This window comes from Danio rerio, chromosome 8 (genome assembly GCF_052040795.2).
Source record: "Danio rerio strain M-AB ecotype USA chromosome 8, GRCz13ab, whole genome shotgun sequence".
In the NCBI taxonomy this organism is placed as follows: domain Eukaryota; kingdom Metazoa; phylum Chordata; class Actinopteri; order Cypriniformes; family Danionidae; genus Danio; species Danio rerio.
Window position 1 is genome coordinate 17,398,273 of NC_141028.1, and position 19,350 is coordinate 17,417,622.

The 19,350-nt window shown below is 37.1% G+C and overlaps 2 protein-coding genes across 21 annotated transcripts in view; both read right to left on the reverse strand.

Moving 5' to 3' along the window:
* Positions 1 to 19,350, reverse strand: part of agbl4 (AGBL carboxypeptidase 4) — a 680,504-nt gene that overhangs the window by 190,029 nt on the left and 471,125 nt on the right.
* bend5 (BEN domain containing 5) lies at positions 1,642 to 18,839 on the reverse strand. Its single transcript, NM_001327767.1, is given in 6 exon segments — positions 1,642 to 2,725; positions 5,260 to 5,473; positions 10,444 to 10,592; positions 13,322 to 13,694; positions 16,884 to 17,005; positions 18,535 to 18,839. Coding segments are annotated over 6 exon segments (1,224 nt in total). The 5' UTR covers positions 18,704 to 18,839; the 3' UTR covers positions 1,642 to 2,528.

Sequence of the window (19,350 nt, forward strand, 5' to 3'; positions counted from 1 at the left end):
CGGGGTTAAACCTCTACTCTCTTCATCCTGGGATTTTTAATGACCACAAAGAGTCACGATCTCGATTTAACGCCTCATCTGAAAGACAGCGCTCACTGAGCAGTATAGAGTTCCCTTCACTGTACTGGGGCGTTAGAACCCACACAGACCACTGCTGGCCTCACTAACATCACTTCCTGCAGCAACCTGGCTTTTACATGTGGTCTCCCACCCAGGTACTGACCAGGCACAACTTCAATGGACAACCATGTGAGAGTTGCAGAGAGCTAGCTGCCAGCTGTTAGCTAAACATAGCATCAACTATGTATTATGAGATTTAAAACCATGTTTTTGCTCCAAAATAAACTATATAACAAGTATATTATTGAAAATAACCTCCCTCTATAATCAAAGTAACTATATAACAAGTTTATTACTTAAAATAACCTCCTTCTATAATCAAAGCAACTAATCCCAAAACGAGATGGAAAATATATTACTTTGTGAAACATTAACTGTAACCTTTTATGAAAATACACTAGATGCATTGAAAAACACAGATAAACCACATAATGTTGTATTTGTCTTCATGTTCAATCAAGCAACTATATCTGAATGTCAGCTGCAGTAAAAGCTGCATTTATTGTTGTTGTGCTGGAATGTGATAAAATTGACTTTTCCAGGCTCACTTGTTAAGACTCTGCGTGAGGACGCCCTCTGGCTTCCAGTATAAATGACTCAAGCATGACTGCATGAGTGATATCACTCTGTGATACAGTCATGAATGTCATTCATTTAAAAAAATTCACAAAGCTATCAGTATCTGCATCGGCAGATATCACTCTCAATAACTGGCTTTGGATATTTGTTGAGAAACTTATTATCGGTGCATCTCTACCGTTCATACAGAGGCCTAAACTAGCCAAGGTACCAGTAGGGTTGCACGATACTGGAATTCAGTAGAAATCGATACTGAAATTTTAAAAACATTAATTTCCCGCTAACAATCGAGCGCTACTGAGCATGTTCTTAAACAGCGCTGATTTGCCGTTGTGTTTACATGCTCAACAGAAATGACTGTGAAGGTCATAAGTTCACGGCTGTTTACTGAATGTAACCACAGATAGAGGAACACTGGAGCATTTTGTCATCATGTCAGCTTATATACAAACCAGCTGATCGACGTGACTTTGAAACACTCCAGTGTTTCTGTATATGTACTTAAACTCAGTAAACAGTGGTGAGTTTGGTAAACTGATGATCTTCACGGCCAATCACAGTCATGAACACGATGGCAAATCAGCGCCGTTCAAGAACGTGCTCAATAGCGCTTAAATGTCAGCGGGAAAGGAATGCTTTTAAACCCTCAGTATCGATTGGTACTGAATTCCAGTATTGTTACAACCCCAGGTACCAGTGCAAACACACCCTCAGCAAACTGTATTGCAACTATTGCTGTAAAAAAAAAAAAAAAGAAATATATGTTAAAATGTCAATATTTAGTAACACTTTATTTTGATGGTCCAATAGGGTATTAGTAGACTGTCTGCTTAAAATCTGTAGATACTGCTGCTAAACAGACATTTAAATGACTATAAGAAACTTTGCAAGTACATGTCAACTTACACTAAGCCTAACCCTAATCTAACAGTCTACTTATGATCTAATAAAAATTAGCTGGCATGTAGATGCAATATAACTTAAATTGAACAAATGGACTATCAAAATAAAGCGTGATTCAATATTTTATGATGCCCAAATAATATACGGATGATCATGAAAACTCCAAATTTACCTTTAAAAGAATAAGAGAAAAAAAATTGTGGCTGATTTCTTAAAAACTAAAGAAAAAACATCACTTAATCATCTTTCAGGACAACTGTTTAGCACCACTGACTACATGCGACCTCTCCACCCCAAACAACCATCACGAACGAGAACAGACCATCAGTAGTCATCTCAGGAAAGCAATTAACGGGAGCAATTAGGCCCAGATTGATTAATTAAATCAATCGTTCATTAAGACGACGCAGGGTGTGACCCTGTTTAAAAGTGCAACTCTTTACGTTAAGTACCTTTACCAGATGGTCCCTGTGAAGTGACCTACCTCCCCCTTAAAGACTCCACCTCTAAGCCAGCATTTATGACACCTCCAAAAACACTCCCCTGAAACAAGAAGACTTTACCGCTTTAGTACATGTTCTGACACAGAACACAAGCTGATGTGCCAAACACATTTTTCTCGCACGCTATTTAAAGGATGGCTCCTGTCTATCACACATGACATCCGAGCCCGCCCCTCCCAATCAAAGCTTACAAAAACCCACCCCCATTCACTCACAGAATGCACACCGGCATGCAAAGGCAGCGTGGAGCGAGGTAAAACTGTCAGGCAGGCTGTAAAACAGGGGCTGCGAGAGTAAAAGACAGAGAGGTCTTGGGAGGGCATCAGTGGGAATCTCAATTGGCAGCGCCGGTGATTACGTGCACCTTCTCCACCAGAAGTCCTTGAGGAGTAGAATGAGCTATGGTGACAACTTCAGCACCCCCTACAGGCCGTCGTACGGAAAGTTCTCCATCTTCACCGTCTGCTGGATGAGGAGCTTGGATTCTCGCCGTTCCTCGTTCTTGATGGATTTGTTGATATCCATGATCTTTTCGCAGATGTATTTGTTCACTTTGGATAATCGCTGGGTGATCTCTGCGCTGTCGGCTGTCTCTTGAGAAACGCGGTCGTACAGACACTCTGGAATTAAATATTTGTTATGAAATTAGCAATGCAGTTTTCGCTTCATTTTTTATTATATTGCTGAAGTTTCCTTCAATGATAATATATAGATTTTTTATATTAATATTTAAAGGCTTTATAATAACTCAAACAATTGTAGGTTTCAACACTGACGGTTTTAATTTATTCTGAAAATGATACAAATTATATTGGCGAAACTAGTAATCTAATCTAAACCTAGTCTTTAACAGGATAGTTAACCAAAAACGGAAAATTCTATCATCATCTACTGAGAGTCCTTTAGTTATATTAAACTATAATGTTAGCCTTGCACAGTCTTTATTTTTCCTATCATGGAACTTCATTATTATCGATTACTTCTTTAAAATACCCTCTAATGTTCAACAGAAAAAATAAGCTTTTTTTGAAAATATTCTCATTGCACAACTCCTCCAGAGTTTAACATTTGAGTTTTACCATTTCTGAATCTATTTAACCGATCTGGTGGGAGCACTTTCAGCTTTAATCAGATTAGACTAGAGGTGACCAAACTCAGTCCTGGAGGGCCGGTGTCCTGCATAGTTTAGCTCCAACTTCCTTCAACACACCTTCCTGGAAGTGTCTAGTAAACCTAGATAAAGCTTGATTAGCTGGATCAGGTGTGTTTAATTGAGGTTGGAGCCAAAATATGCAGAACACCGGCCCTCCCGAACTGACTTTGGACACCCTTGAATTAGACCATTAGTATCTCCCTCAAAAATCACTGAATATTGTTTGTCATGTTGAATTTTCAAACTTGAAGCTTGATTCTATTTTTAGTTATATTGGTTGGGACTCACGACATAAAGAAAAGTTGGTATTTTCCATAGATATATACACTAGATGTCACCTACGCTATTGTTGTCTATTAGAATGAATGCATTAATAGAGCCGCCATTTTAGTACAGTGCTACCGTTCTTTTAAAATGTGGGACCAAGGTGTAGTGGAGCACTGGCCATCCAGAGCCACAGATATATACACATATATCTATGATCTGGAGTTTTCCCGATGGTCAATATGCAAATATATTTATTTAAATTATGAAAATGATCACTTTACAGTACTTTTCTACATTGATAGATAAGTGATCGCACATGCATTGCCTACAAAGATTGTGTGTTTGTGTGCATGGAAATGTGTTATCTTCGCTCCCTGTTAAATCTGCTCTAATCTACGTCCTTTTCATTCTAATGGAGGGAGAGATTCGTTTGTGAATGAATCTCCGTTATGAATGACTCGTTCACTTAGCCAACAATAATACAAGTTTCTGGCAGCGCAGCATCTTGTTGTCATATTTTATTTACATTGTTTGCTGATTTTGGGCGGCTCGGTTGGCACTGCAGGTAGTGCTGTCGCCTCACAGCAAAAAGGTCGCTGGTTCGAGCCTCGGCTGCCTGAGTTGCCATTTTTGTGGGGGTTTCCTATGGCTGCTTAGGTTTTCCCCACAGTCCAAAGACATGCGGTACAGGTAAATTGGGTAAGCTAAAATTGTCCGTAATGTGTGTGTGTGAATGAGTGTCTATGGGTGTTTCCCAGTGATGGGTTGCAGCTGGAAGAGCATCCGCTGTGTAAAACATATGCTGGATAAGTTGGCGGTTGATTACGCTGTGGCAACCCCGGATTAATAAAGGGACTAAGACGAAAAGAAAATTAATGAATGTTTGCTGATTATTTTCAACGAAACTAGCATAAGCCTAGTTTTAAGTCCAAGTTGGTTGCTAATTTGCCTCATGGTCAGAGCAGTGAAAAACTGTACTGCCATCAATACTTGCACAAAAGTTTGTAACTTAGAAACAAATCGTAAAAAAATGAAGTCTTACTTCGTGAAATGTTCTGCCTTTGTGCTATGTTTCCTCGTTATTACACCCGTCTACATCGCTAAAGTCCAGCATCTTCACATTGGCTTAAGTCTAGACTAGTGAGGTTGAAAGACATTTGTAGTGGGAGCACTGTACAAATGTGGCGGCACTAATGACGCATGCTCAGGGTCGGTATGCGATATCTAGTGTAAATATCTGTGGGCATTTTCTAGGCTGATATGGCTAGGAACAATACTCTCCTAATAATAAAAAAAAACTTGATCACCGTACCATAGCTGTATCAGGCACAATGATATTAAGCTATGCCCGAAAATCATCAAACTTCCATTCGGTCCTAGTATGCTACCTAACCACAGAAGATTTAAACTATATAAAAAAAATAAATAAAAAAATTAAAAATTAAAAAGTAAATTTTTTTGTCATTTTTTTTCAAGATGTTAACATTCTAATCTGATTCAATTACCTATGCTAAGCTAAGCTGAAAGTGCTCCCACCACATGAGGAGATCGGCTAAATAGATTTCAAAATGTTAAAACTACTGTTTAGCTCTAGTGGAGAAAAAACAAAGTGGTGTGTTCCTTTAAGTTTCAGAATTCCATAAGGGTTAGTAAAAAGTGAGTACATTTTTGTTTTTGGGTGAACTATCCTGTTAATGCCATTTTAGCTACAAATAAATCTTTCAAAGCATTTACCTCTGACAATTTTGAGCTTGCTTGGTGAGAGCGGTGGTTTGGGCAGGGCATCTTTCTTCTTCTTTGTAGCGACACCAGTCACGCTGCGGTTCTTCAGAGTTTCAGTGCCCCAGATCATCACCGCCAGGTTTTTGGTGAATTTGGAGTCTCCCTGTGTCCGTTGTAGCTGGTGCCATTTCTCCTCATCCACCCAAATCCCTCCACCCAAGTGCACCTGAAAAGACACGCTTTTCAAATATGCAGCATACACACACTGTCACAGACAAGATTTTGCTTTTACGTTCCGGCACTTCAGTGCCATGTGGTCTAGTCCCCAAAGTGTGTGTCAGAAATGGCAGCTTTCCTCTCACAATGAATTAAACAAGTCTGTTTTTGGAAGATGAAATGCAGCATTCGACATGTAATTACGATTCAGAATGTATTGCATGTTGTACAGTTGTGCTCAGCATGTTTAAATAAACCTAACTGACCCTGTGTTAAAAAACACATTTGATAAAGTAATAAAATCCTGCATTAAACCTAATATATTTATAGGGTTTCTAATGTTAATATGTAATTGTTGTTATTAGGGATGCATTGATTAAAGATTTCGGTTGTATGATTATAGTCTGAGGAATAATCACAGTTATCATGATTATTATGTATTTAATAATTTCAAAACATTACAACTACTTAAGAAAAATCTCATGAAAAATACTTATATTTTAAAGTGTTATTTATTGTGGCTCAGTATTGATTTATCACAAAATAATAATAAAAAAAAAAATTAAAAAAAATGGTCCATTTCTCTTTGGACTTTAAATGCAAAAACTTTTTTCACTTATTTTTAAGTAACAATTTTACACTGAAAATAAATGACAGAACTATGAATAGATAGATAAATAAATAAATAATTTTCTTTGTCTAATGTTTAAAATATTAGCAATGTATTTCCCATATAAAGAGAACAAATTGAACATTGAACAAAAAACAAACAAAAAGCTGAACCACTGTCTGAAAGGCACTTTTGATCAACTATGCCACAGAATTTATTTATTTTTTTCTCTTTGGAGTAGAAATGTGTATATTCCATACAAAGTAAAAAGCTGAAAGGTCAGTTCAGTGTCACGTGACTTGCAGTGCGCTCGCAGAATTTTTTCAACTAGGTACACCTGGAAAGTGTGAGCACATTGCTGCCAATCTGCTTGTTAAGTGTGATGTCACACGAAGTGGCTTCCAAGTCCAAGTGCTCTATAAAACTGTATAGGGAGACTCATCAAATGGTAATGATAAACGTTTACAAAGCGATGTAATACTTTCAAAAATCACGATCGCAATGTATATATCCATGCCTAATATCTGATGACCGGAAAGTTATATTTTTTTTATAAATTGTCCAAATTTTGTTATTTGTAATGCAGCAAGTCCAGAGACCGATGTGTTCACTATGATGTTATATAAAATTCACTTTAATGTGTGATATGACTAAATAGATGAATATTTTCCCAATTCAAATGAGTAGTGGCTTGGACCCGGAAACAGTATTCCATACGTCACCAATACGACACAACAAATGTGCCTCCATTGGAAATAACAAAACTGCACTCGCAAAAGACGGGATATGTAAGCGGCCCTTAGTTAATAGCCAAGCCATAGTTAAAATCAGCATACAATATCTGGACTTTACACTAGCGCACAGTTAGCATAACTTTGTTTAGTTGCAGCAGTTTTGTTTCGAGCAGAAACAGTGTTGAGAAGGTTTAACGATGAATTAACCACGACGAATTAAAAATTCAGAGGGGCTAATAATACGGACTTTAACTGTAAATATATTCACTTCATGACCTTTCCACATATGTGTAAGCCAAGTTTTACGCTGCTCCAAAGTATTTCATCAGCTAATTATTGCTCTTGAGTAAGGCATAACAAAGCTCATTAAGGAATGATTTTTTTTTTTTGGGACCAATTTTTGTGGAGTAAACAATGACTTTAGGGCCTCCACAAACTTCCTCCACCTGGAGATCGAGGATCCGATGACCACATGCAAATGACGCACCACACATAAATTCAGAGAGGTGTCCGGGTTCGTTAAATGCAGTAATGCGTTTTGACAGATGCCAGAGCCGAGTGTTGACTTTTAAGCCACACCGTGGAGGACACGGCCCAACAAGCCATCAGGTGGATTGATGGGCAGCTGGTGAGTAACAGCTGAGGTAATGTGCCTTCTGCTTTTTTCACCCTGAGCAGTCTTCAGGCTTCAATCCAGGGGCTTTTCCCCAATGCAACTAATGTGCTTTAGGCCCTGGTCCAGCAGACAAGCTTTTCACTGCTATTAACTTAGACGAGATTTGCTTTTCTACGGCTACCTGTCACTCTGAGCAATTCCTGTGGTACAAATAATTAATGCCGGATATGTGCGCGTATGTGTAAGGGCCTAATTTGCTTTTGTTCTTCACGCTTGAACTGAGAACCCTTTCAGCATGTAACACAAATTCCCCCCTGTCATGCAAGGCAGGCGGAGGAACGCAAAACGCGGACCCGATGTCTGCTAACAGGGCTCAAAATCACAGCAAGCGTTCTGGTTAAAAGGCCCTTTGAGACTGACGGGGGGGAAGGTTGTGGAAGGGATTTCGCTAGTCAATTATACAAACCAAACCGCTGCAAACACTGAATCGCACTAACACAAGGACCATCAGCGAAATCACTGAATTGTCTTGTTTGTACAACAGCTTACAAGGGCGTCTGGAATGCGGTCTGCATGAACTAATGAGTCAAGTCAAGCCTTTTTTCTTTCATAATAGCCATAGATCATGCATGGATGCGGTAACAAAAGTAAATATCAACAATAAGCGTCTTCCATTATACTGGACGGATTGATTAAATTGACATTTCAACTAACCATTCAATAAAGGCATTGAGTTTTAAGTTATAGTAAATACACACACTTTACTACATTCCCAAAGCGTGAAATGGCAAGGTTTTCTTTTTTTAAAATCTTTTCAAGAGTTTTTGAAGGTCCTTTTTGCTCACAAAGGTTGTACTTGTTGAATCGCGAGTCAAAACAGTTATAATAATTATTATTTCTTAAATTTTATATTTATTTATGCCACACTATTCTTTGGAAATTAGTCTACTTTTTTTTAAGAAACACTTACACCAGGATGATGGCAACATTAAGGCCAACAAAAAAATATATAAATATAAAAAAGAAAGAAAAAAAAAAAAAGAAACGTAGAGAAACCCATAGAGCAATGTGTTGAGAACTATGTATAGTACAACTAAGGAACACATGAAGAGTTGTATTTATAGCAACATTTTAAACTAATAATAAAAACAAAATCATCTGACTTTAATTAAATTTTATGTAAGATACGTTAAGATATGCTTGAATAGCTCTGATTCAACAACTTGAATGTGGAAATAACTTTACCCTCTGATTAGACCCATTTTCATACCTCTATGACAATGCTTTTGTGTTCTCTCTAGACTTACATAACTAAAAGAGTTTATATATACTTTATAATAATAAACAATAATAATTCAAAAGTAAAAGCAATTATCTTTCATATTGTAGGATTACACTTTATTTATCCACTTTAGTATCTTTACATCCTTACTGATGAAATTATGCTTGCACTTCTCTTTAAAATTACATATTTTTTTTAATTTATCATATGAATTTAAGACATCAGATTTTAGAACTTTTTAAGGCCGTAATTCATTAAAAAGATGTTAAGACTTAAAGACAATTAAAAACCATATTCTACATTTAATTACAACAATTGGCATTATTGTCAGAAAAAAGTCTGTTTTGGTTGATTTATTTGAAATAAAATTCTTCCACAACATACACACATACACACACACACATTAAATGCTTGAATGGGTTGGGTGATGTTGACCAATTTGGCATCGTATGATGACCAATGTGAAACATCGCAATGGCATCATTGTTGTAGGCAGTGGTGAATTAATAATTTATGAATAATTAATTAATTAATTAATCACGCATTAATTATTTGTAGCCTATCGTTTCAACTACCTGACCCGCATGGTCTTTGTTTAACCCATAACCAAATCATAAATAAAGATAAGTTACACACAAATTAATCAATCAAATTAGTCAATCACTTTTCCGCGAGACTCTGCCATGAATAGGCAGTGATCTGTGTCATTATAATGCCGTCGACAAACTTGCTACACGCGTGAAAGTGAAAGATTGAAGCAGCGTACTGACGCTGTGATAAGTTACCTGATAGATTCAAATGACAGAAAAGTCGTCAGATAAAGACAAGATTAATTAAATATCACGTTTAACAACTATAGTGAGACGCGATCCAGTGGTACATCCTCGATAAAGGGTCCGATGTGCACCTTTCTCTGGGGTGACTGCTGGAGCTCAGAGTCAGACGTGCGCATAGCCTATACTTCAGCGCCTGATGTAGAGTGTTTGTGTGCGTGTATGGTCACATGATGTGTATTTTCAGCGGTACAGTGTGGAAGGAGGACTTGCTAGGTGAAACGGCAGTGGACGTGGATCGCTTTTGTTCTAAAATGCCATTTTAAATCTAAGACATATTAGTGTAAATGGGGCCGTGTGTTTTTTTTCACGAGCGCGTTGCTGCTGCGACAAGGGAGGGGGAGATGATCACGATGCCGGCTCAGCATGGTGATGTCTAACGGTCATTGGCGATGAATGATGGCATCGTCTATCAACCCAACCTTAATGCTTAATAGACCCTTTTCACATTTCTCGGTTTCTCAGTAGCAAAAGTAGTCAAAGTTGACTAAACTTAAAGCGCAGTGAATGAGTACAACAATTAAATTATTTACAATCGTATTTGCTCAAATACTAAAAGAAAAACTCAATAATAGTGTTATCAAGACTTTCAGAAAAATTTTAAAAAAATGTGTGAGATGGCAGCCAGAAGAGAGAACAACGTCAAAATTACTACCCTGTTCATAGACATTACCTCGCATAAGCAGTAATTCGTTTTTTGTCATTTGATGCAAAGATGATACAATACATACGCAAGTCCTTTCAAGAGTACGGACATGCGGACTTCGTGTTAAACAGTCTTGTGCATAACAGTCTTGTGTAAAGGGTCTATATGCATTATCCTACTGACCCCAAACTTGTAAGTGGTAGTGAGCTTTGTGAATTATGAGTGTTACCATTAAAAAGCAACACAGATGAGTACGTACTTTTCCATCATTGAAGGTGTAGACGGTTCTCGGGGACGGTGAGTGGGTGGAGCTTGTGTTTGCTTCCTCCTGACATGCTTCCTGTGGCTCACTGATGGGCTCCACCACCTCTGGTTTGATTGTCTGTGTGCCATTGTCATGCATCGGCTCTGCATACAGCAAAGCAAAACATGAGTAAAGCACAATTTAACAAGAGAAAGGATGAGTGCAATTCTGAGAAAGAGTTGAAGACAGACGGCCGCTGCTCTCTAATGACAGTGTTTTGAATGCAGTCCAGTGCGGGCTGCGGTAAGTCCTGGTCCACTCCTACTGGAGCGCTGCCTGAAACATGGCTCTCCCGTGCCTTTAAGACAACCGGGTCATTTTAGCTCGGTAAGCTGGCTTGGTGGCAGGCCGCACTAAGCTCTAATGTATCTGTTGAGATTTAATATTGGTCAGTGCACTGCACGTCTGACCCTAAAGGACCCTGGCCGGTCTAATCTTCAGCCTGCTCCACCAGCGCACTCTCTCACACACAGCAGCTGGCCGGGACACTGGCCTCAGTGCTCTGGACACCCTGTCCTTTTTAAGCATATAGTCTGTACACTCTTATTTTGAGTGTCCATCAGTCCTTGCAGCTTAGTGTTATGTAGGAAACGTACTGTTGGTGGTACAAATTTAGGATTGTCAATTTAGCATACTAATTATGTGCAATTAGCTGTACTGAAAACAGTAAACATAACAACTGCAGAGAGTCTCTCTTGAACATCTACTAAAATGGAGAAATAATTAAGAAACGGTATATGGGGCACAAAAGCATGTCTGTGCAAAATGGATTTCTGTGGACTGCAGCTGTTAGACAAGGAGCTCTAAGACAACCCCCAAATAATGTGATCCTGATGTCATTCTTTAAATATTTAAAAGGTATCAATATTGTTTTTTTGGTTTGGTAAATGGGTCTAACGTTTTTTAGGTGGTTACTAATAATGTTTTATTATTTATAGTACAATATAGGGCTACTATCAATATTTTGAAGTATAACTATAACTAAAAACCGAATGACTGATAACCAGACTGAGCGTTTCTAATTTGCATGTGTTTTAAAGGCATTTCAGGAGAGTTTAAAACATTCAGGCACAAAAAGGTACATTTGTAACATTAATAAAGTATATATATTCTTAATTATATTAATATATATATATATATATATATATATATATATATATATATATATATATATATATATATATATATAATCTTAATAAAAAAATTATTATGAAGACAAAATAGTATTATTTTACATTTTATTATTCAATTTCTGTACCTGAAGACTGTTCCACTCTGCGGAAAACCATGAAGCACAGTTCATTAGACTTTTTTTTTTTTGTTCGATTATACATTTTTCCCTTACAAAATCAGCCCAATCAATCTAAAATAAGCATTTTTTTCCCCAAACAGAGCTATTTAAGTTATCTAGTGAAATTGATTCATATTGAAACTTGTAAAAATCGCAGAAAAAAAAATATTGCAATGCCAGATTTTTTCAATATCGTGCAGCCCTCATACAGTATTTATTTATTTATTTATTTGTTTACTTGCACTTTTTTATTTAACAATTTTCCCAGTTTATTATTATTTGTATTTATTTGTGTCAATTTGGATTTAATCAATGTTCTTACATATTTGCATTTTTTAAATTTATATAATTTAAATGTATTTTAATCCAATTGTTTTATACCAGTTTTTGTTTATTTTTTTCTTTTATTCAAACATTTAACTTATAAAAAATGTCATTGTTTACTTGAGTTTTTTTTTAATCTTCTTAAATTGATAAAGTTTTAATTCAGCCAGCCCTATCCCTATCGGTAAACTGTCTTGCCATTACAAAAACTGCCACGCTTAAGATCTGATTTCTTTACAAATCAAAGATCTTTACTGCCTGATAGATATACAATATAAAGCGGGTCTCAGACTGGACAAGAAGCACAGCATTAAATTTAGTTTTACCACATCATGTTAATTTATTTTACTCCAGTATTTTTAATAGAGTTTCTGAGCTAGCCTGCTGCTAATGACAGTGCTAGCGTTTACACAGTATGGTCTTTCATCACGTTTAATGCATGAACAACTAAATAAAAGCTTAAGTCTACTTAACTGATTGTTTTTTAATTACATTACAACATGGATGCTGTAAAATAACCCGTATTAAAATAAAAAGAGTCACGTAAACTTTTCACCAGAAGTTTATCATTGGCTAAAAACGATAGCTGTGCAGAGAGCCCATTGTTACATGTTTATGTAGTTTGTATGAAACCCGAACACTCCATTAGAGACATCCTGCAGGTTGAAAGCCATTGACTTATACAATTAAATACGGTACTATACTGACTTTAAATACATATTTAGTAAAGTCAATCGGAGCAATCCCCTTCATTCGTGGAATTTCCCAGCATAATATTGATGCGTGTAATTAAGTTAATAACATAATTACATGACATTAATTACTTGATACGCTAAATATTAATTAAGTACTTGATATGCTGAATGATAATCAAATTTAAGGGGTTGATGCGGGGTGGGGTTATAGATGCTTATAACTTTCAATTTAGATCGCAGGAGCCAAGTTTGAAGCCATCATACAATCAAAGAGAGTCAGTGTTAGAAGCAAATCAAAAACAGCCTTATTTTTTCAGATATGCATAATAACACTTAAAGAAAAACTAAAACTCATTTGAATTTATCCTAGGTAAGGGACACACTACTGTGAAGCAGAAGCTAATTCAGGCCCACCAAAAGGAGTTTTTATATCTAAAATGATTTCAACTTTCACTAACAGTTCTAGGAACTATGAAATTCTAGCATGACATCCCCTAGTAAGTACGATTCATGCAAATCTCACCGCTGCCGAGCCTCATGAGCAGGACATCCTGCAGGCGTCTATTGAAATCGCGCAGCTCCTTGACTTCTGTCAGCAGACTGCCGTACTCTTTCAGCTTCTTGGCCTGCTGCAGCAGCTGTCTGCGTGTGCGCTCCAGTTCCTGCTGCAGACGTCTCATTTCCTCTTCCTGCTGCCTGTAGCTGTGCACCAGTTCTTCGTACAGGACACGAGGAACCACGGCCTCGTCCTGCTCTTCCTCTTCCTCTGTTGTGAGTCTGTCCAGCTCCTCTCCCTCTGTGCATGAGTTGACTGCGTTCCTCTCCAGTCGAGCCACAACCGCAGCCAGGCTCTTTGAGGAGTTTGAAGTGGCCCGCTGATGCTCCTGTGACTGGACCTGCACCACAAGATGCAACTTATTGAGCAGTGCAAATACCACATAACATACAGTGCAAGAATTGTTTACTCTTCGTTTTGGGCATTTGGAGTTTTCCTTCAGATTCAAGTTGTTATTCTAGTACACACAATACAGTAAGGTACAAAAACATGTGCCCTGAACAAAAAGAGCTGTTGTTCATAGCGCATGTGTGGAACCTGCTTTGAAACATCTAGCTATATATACAATTGGTGAAGTTTGTTCCTCACCACTTTAGCCACTGGCTTGCTTGGTTTGGGACTTGTAGAGCTGCGCATCAATGGATTTGCTCTTCAGTGTTTGGACTTTTAGCACAGAAATTGAAACCACACTGAACTGAACTAAACTGAACTTCAACTCTGAAAACTGGACTGACAGTTTCAGTTCACTAGAACTTCTATGTTAAGCTGCTTTGACAATCTACATTGAAAAAGTCTATAGGCGAAAGTAAATCAGGCCAAGAAAAAAAAAGGCCACGGCTTAGAAAGCAAAACCAAAAGCAGAGATTTAGAAACGCCAGACAGAATCATTTTTAAGTCCCCAAAAGGCAAGTCTCTGTGGGTCTCTGCAGAGCATGCGAGATTGACAATTCTTGTGCACACACAACAAGTAGGAAACGTGTAGGGCAAGAGGAGATTTTTCACTGGTTAATCGATCGCGAATGTTTGGCTATTGGGCGGATACAAAAAGTGTAAAAGGATGATATAAATAAAAAAACACAAATATCACAAAATATACTTGGGCAGCCGTTAATATACCTGGTCAGCCCACCCAAGTAAAGTCTATGTGTGGGAAGCACTGATATATCACATAATCTATCAGTAATGTCTTAGCAAATTAATGTACACTCAAACAAAACTGTTATGAAAGAAAGCCACAAAGTCAATTTATATTTTTTAAAATAACTATGTAGACAAATTTGTATTATTTGATTTAGACGTCACGTCAATGTGCATTTGTGATGAAGGTTTTTTTTTTTTTTACTATTGTGAAAGCTAAAAACAAACAGCAAATAAATGCAATAGTTTGGGCTCAGTTGTGAAGTCTAGCCTTTAACATTACATAGTAATATGCAAGTAACAGGGCGCCCTGTAGAGCAATAGTTTAGACTTTTTTCCCCTTAAGAAAACTGTAGCTGATTTTTTTAGCAGAACTTCCAGTCTACAAAGAGCATTTAATAAAAATGAATACTGTGATATCCCAATGATGAATGCATGGACACATGACTCTCCACAACTTTATCAAAAAGCCAGTAGCTCAAACAGTAGGGCACAGATATGAGTTAGATTCCCATGGAATGCAAGAACTGAAAAAAAAAAGAATGAATGCAAGGCAGTTTTTACAAATTCTTGAATGGGGCATTTATCTATACTGGACCCAAAAGCCAACTCAAAAGCCAACTCAAAGCCACAGAATAACTTGTTTATGGCAGACACTGAAAAGTAATGATGTATGCAAGTATGGTATAACTTAAATAAACATGCATCCTTGCTATTTTAAATATAGGATCAGAAACTCACTATTTTTTAGCAAACTATATTAAAAATACCAAATAGTTTCTACAACTGTTCCTAAAAACCATGATAGTTTGCATTCTTAAAATTATGTAATGAGGACATGTTTAGATAAAATATGTTCCTGCTATGTATTTTTTTATAGAGCAAAGTTTACCAGAAGTTACCTTTAGTACACAAAATGCTACTTATATGCTTGCATTCACATGGTTATGAATCTATGAACACAACATCTGACGCTACTTCCTTTTCAGAGCACAGTTGCAAGAAAACTCTGTAGAAAGGTCAACCTTGAGATTGCTCGATAGCCATTCAACAGAACCAATAAACATACAATATACAATACCTACATATTCTCAAGCTACCTTTAAATTATTAAAATGATACCAGTGATAACTAGACCCACACAGAATCTGTATGGGCAGCAATCCACAGTTTTTAGCCCATCATTGAGTCTATTTATTTACTTGTGTAAACATGTAAATTTATATTAATTCAGTTTTTTTATTATTAATTTCAGCAATATTATTGACTAATAGAAAAATGTTTATATAATTTACTTACATCACAGTTTGTACAGTAATATTTTCTGTCTTTTAGTAGGTATATAATATAAGAGACTTGCTTTGTTTACCACATAAGTGGGTCTAATTGGGTTTGCATTGTACACATTAAATGCAAGTTAAAAAGGTATTATTTTTAATTTAAATATAAGGTTTATAGTTATAATACTCCCAAAATGATTACCCAAAAATCAGCAGATTTTTTACTAAATTCTCAGCAGAAATAGCAAAAAATGTCCACAGACTCTGTCTGGCCCTACTGATAACAAAGCTTAACTGTAAAACATTCTACAGAAATAAATTTATAGACTAACCTTATTAAACACCAAGCTCAGACTAAGTCCTCGTTTACACTAATACATTTTAGATCTAAAATGCTTAAGTTTTGCTACAATTACGCTTTCTGACAACACAAACAGTCAAATGTGCAGAATCAGTGTACGCGGTTAAGATATTAACTTAACTTTGTGCTCATACAAAACACGTTACCTGAGAACAATAATACATTCAAAAGACCTAAGTCGGGGAATATGTCGTTAGATATAGACAACAAGATGAATAGAAATTACATGTGTGTGGTCATGTGACTTGCGTTTTCTGCGTATGGTGTGGACAGACAGCTGTTCAGAAACACTAGGTGAAATGCCAGAGTGGATGCAGATTATTTTCATTCTGAAATACCGTTTAAAAACTAAAACTTATCAGTGTAAACAGCCCAAGTAGTAATTATGGTGTGAACTGCAAGAACACAAAACTTGCTCATAAACTTTACGGATTGCGCATTTAAGAAGTGCCAAACCTAAAAATACACAACAACACTTGGCCTTTCTAGTATCTTACTAAAACTGTGGGATTAAACAAAACAGGCTTGAAATGTCAGGACAAATCCATAAGTACCAAAACATGCTCTAGTATTTTTTTCTTCCTATTTTGTTTGCAGAATATAAAGTACACTCTTAATATCAGTAGAAAATCCCCGTTGAGCCATTCCTTATCTGCCCACATGTTCCCCATCTACAAATCCAAGAAGCTTTCAAACGTCTTACGGGTCCTCCAAATCTCAAAACCCCTCTTAAAAAAACAGGTATACAGACCTTTTTATGTCTAAGGGGCATTCTCTCCTCGCCAAAATGATTCTCCACTGTGTTCCTGTTCGACATCTTGGGTATTTTCATCTTCTTTTGCATAATACTGTGCTCAAATTCCTCAATGCTTTCTAGAATAAAAAAAAAACACAATGCGTCAGAAGTGCAAATCATATTTCAACTCAGAAATGATGATACGGTTAAAACAAGGACAAAACAGCAAGAGAAACATTTTACGAGTGTGGTGGAGAAGTTTCCCAGTAACCTTGTAATGACACAGATGACTAGCTATTGTTGCAATAAACTATTAATGGAGCGTTTAACTTTGTAAAGCGACGTTGACGGTGCAGCATCAATATGCTTTTGACAGCCGGGGTCGTCACAGCTGTCAGCATCTGATGCAGTGGCAAGCCACCAAGGCCGCTTGGAGAAGACGGACCATATAAATGTGCCTATCTAACCCCTTATCATGCCAAGTGGAAAATGCCCTCAGTCATCATTCTAAGATCTACAGTGTTAACAATGTATTAAAAGTTTTACATTGGCCAGGTGTGGCACATGAGCCTCAAGGTCGGCCGCAACAGATTGCAGACTACTTAAGTTCATGCAAACTGATTTAAAAGCTGTACTGAACTCCAGACTTCTGTCCCTAACGAGATCAGGGTTGTAAGAGCAGGTTAAGCCACACATGTAGATTAGTAATGTATCTAAACGGTCCTGATTGAAGAGTGGCAGCAGTGAAAGTGGCCAGTTTTTTTTTTGTTTTTTTTCCCCCCCAACTAAAGGAGGAAGTGTCACATGATAACAGATCTGCCACCAACTTTGATTTAAACCACGTATACTGCAATACTTATAGCACGATATGCTGGTTATAATTTAACAGTACACCATGCTGACGGAAGGTTTCAAACAAAATGAAGGGCGTAAAAATAAAGGCGACAGAAAATAACCTTCATCTTGCTAGCTAATGGGATGAGAGTAACCTAGCTGCTTAATACAAACACAACAAACATTACGATACATAACTTTCAGATTATCATATTTACTTCTTCGTATCGTTAGCAGTTTAGACATGCTGTCAGGGGTATAATTTGATGTATTTAGTAGCTGTTCAGCTTCTGTGCACTGCCGACAAATTAAGGAAGCGTTAGCAGCAAGCTAACAACCGCTTAGCATCTTGAGCCTCCTTTTAAAACCCTCTTATTTTCGTTTCAACTTGTCATTGCTTATTCGAAAGGCATTGTCGTTAGTTTAGAATCAGACTGTCGTGCTTGTCAAAAGTAAACATTGACAAGTCTATCTATAACAACCTCCGCTAACACGGCAAGCTAAAAACACAAATTTGACACTTTCTCCGTCTGTATGTATTGATCATATCAAAACATCACAGGTTTTATCGTTAAATCTTCTCATAACGCATGTTCGTGTACGTTAGCTCACGTGAAAATTAAATGACATTTTATGTGATAACTTTTCATATCATGTCATGATTATGATGCTTCGCATATTGTAATGCACCGGAAAAAAGGAAAAATAAAATTGACAAAGTTGCCTGACATTTCATAGGATCTGTTAAACATTAGACACCACCGTCACGAATGATACAGTTATGCATAAAGGTGATCATTGTATATAACATAAAGAGAAGAGCAGAACTCACCTGCCAGGGCGAGGATGTGTGCTTTGGCAGGCTGGCCTGCGCCTCTCAGCACCACATACACCTTCTGATCATCAAAATCTCTTTTGTGCACAGGCTGGAAATCTTTCACGTCTGACACAGGTAACGCGTAGCACATATCGTCCTCCAAGAAACGCACGAACGCGTACATTATTTTTGCTCTTTGGTCCCTGCTCTTTGGGATAGGGCTTGACAGTTTCCCTCAAAAAAGATTTTAAAAAACATAAGTTATATAAACACAAAGAGGGGGGAGACAGTGGGGAGGCCTCTGCGATCGACTGGTTCTGTCTGGCTGGTGCGTCTCGGTTGAGGAAATGCAGAGCCTCGTCGCTTCAGACTGTACTAATCAAACGAGAAGTGATCAGAGGGGGGGGGGGGGGGGGGCTTTTCTTTTTTATTATTAACAAGAAGTTTTCTTATACAACAAAATCACTTTACATTTCTTAAAAAGAATAGAATAAATGAAAAAAAAGAAATTTAATAAAAAGAAAAAGAAAATAAAAAACAGAGGAGAGGGTAGAAATACATGCCAATGTATTACGCACATTTTTCCAATTTTAGTTCTTAACAAAAGTTATAAAAGAATAGTGACTTATTTCTATACAAGACATTGGCATTATTCCAAAAAAGGAAACTATGTGGGCAGAAGTTGTGTTTATAAATTAGTCTCCATGTTGTAAGCACTTGTTGGTGAAATTTAGAGAGTTTGATTGGGAGTTTTTCAATTGTATTCTGCTTGTCATATGCTGGTAATTATAACAACAAAAGACATCAAAAGTAAATATCATGTTAAAATTA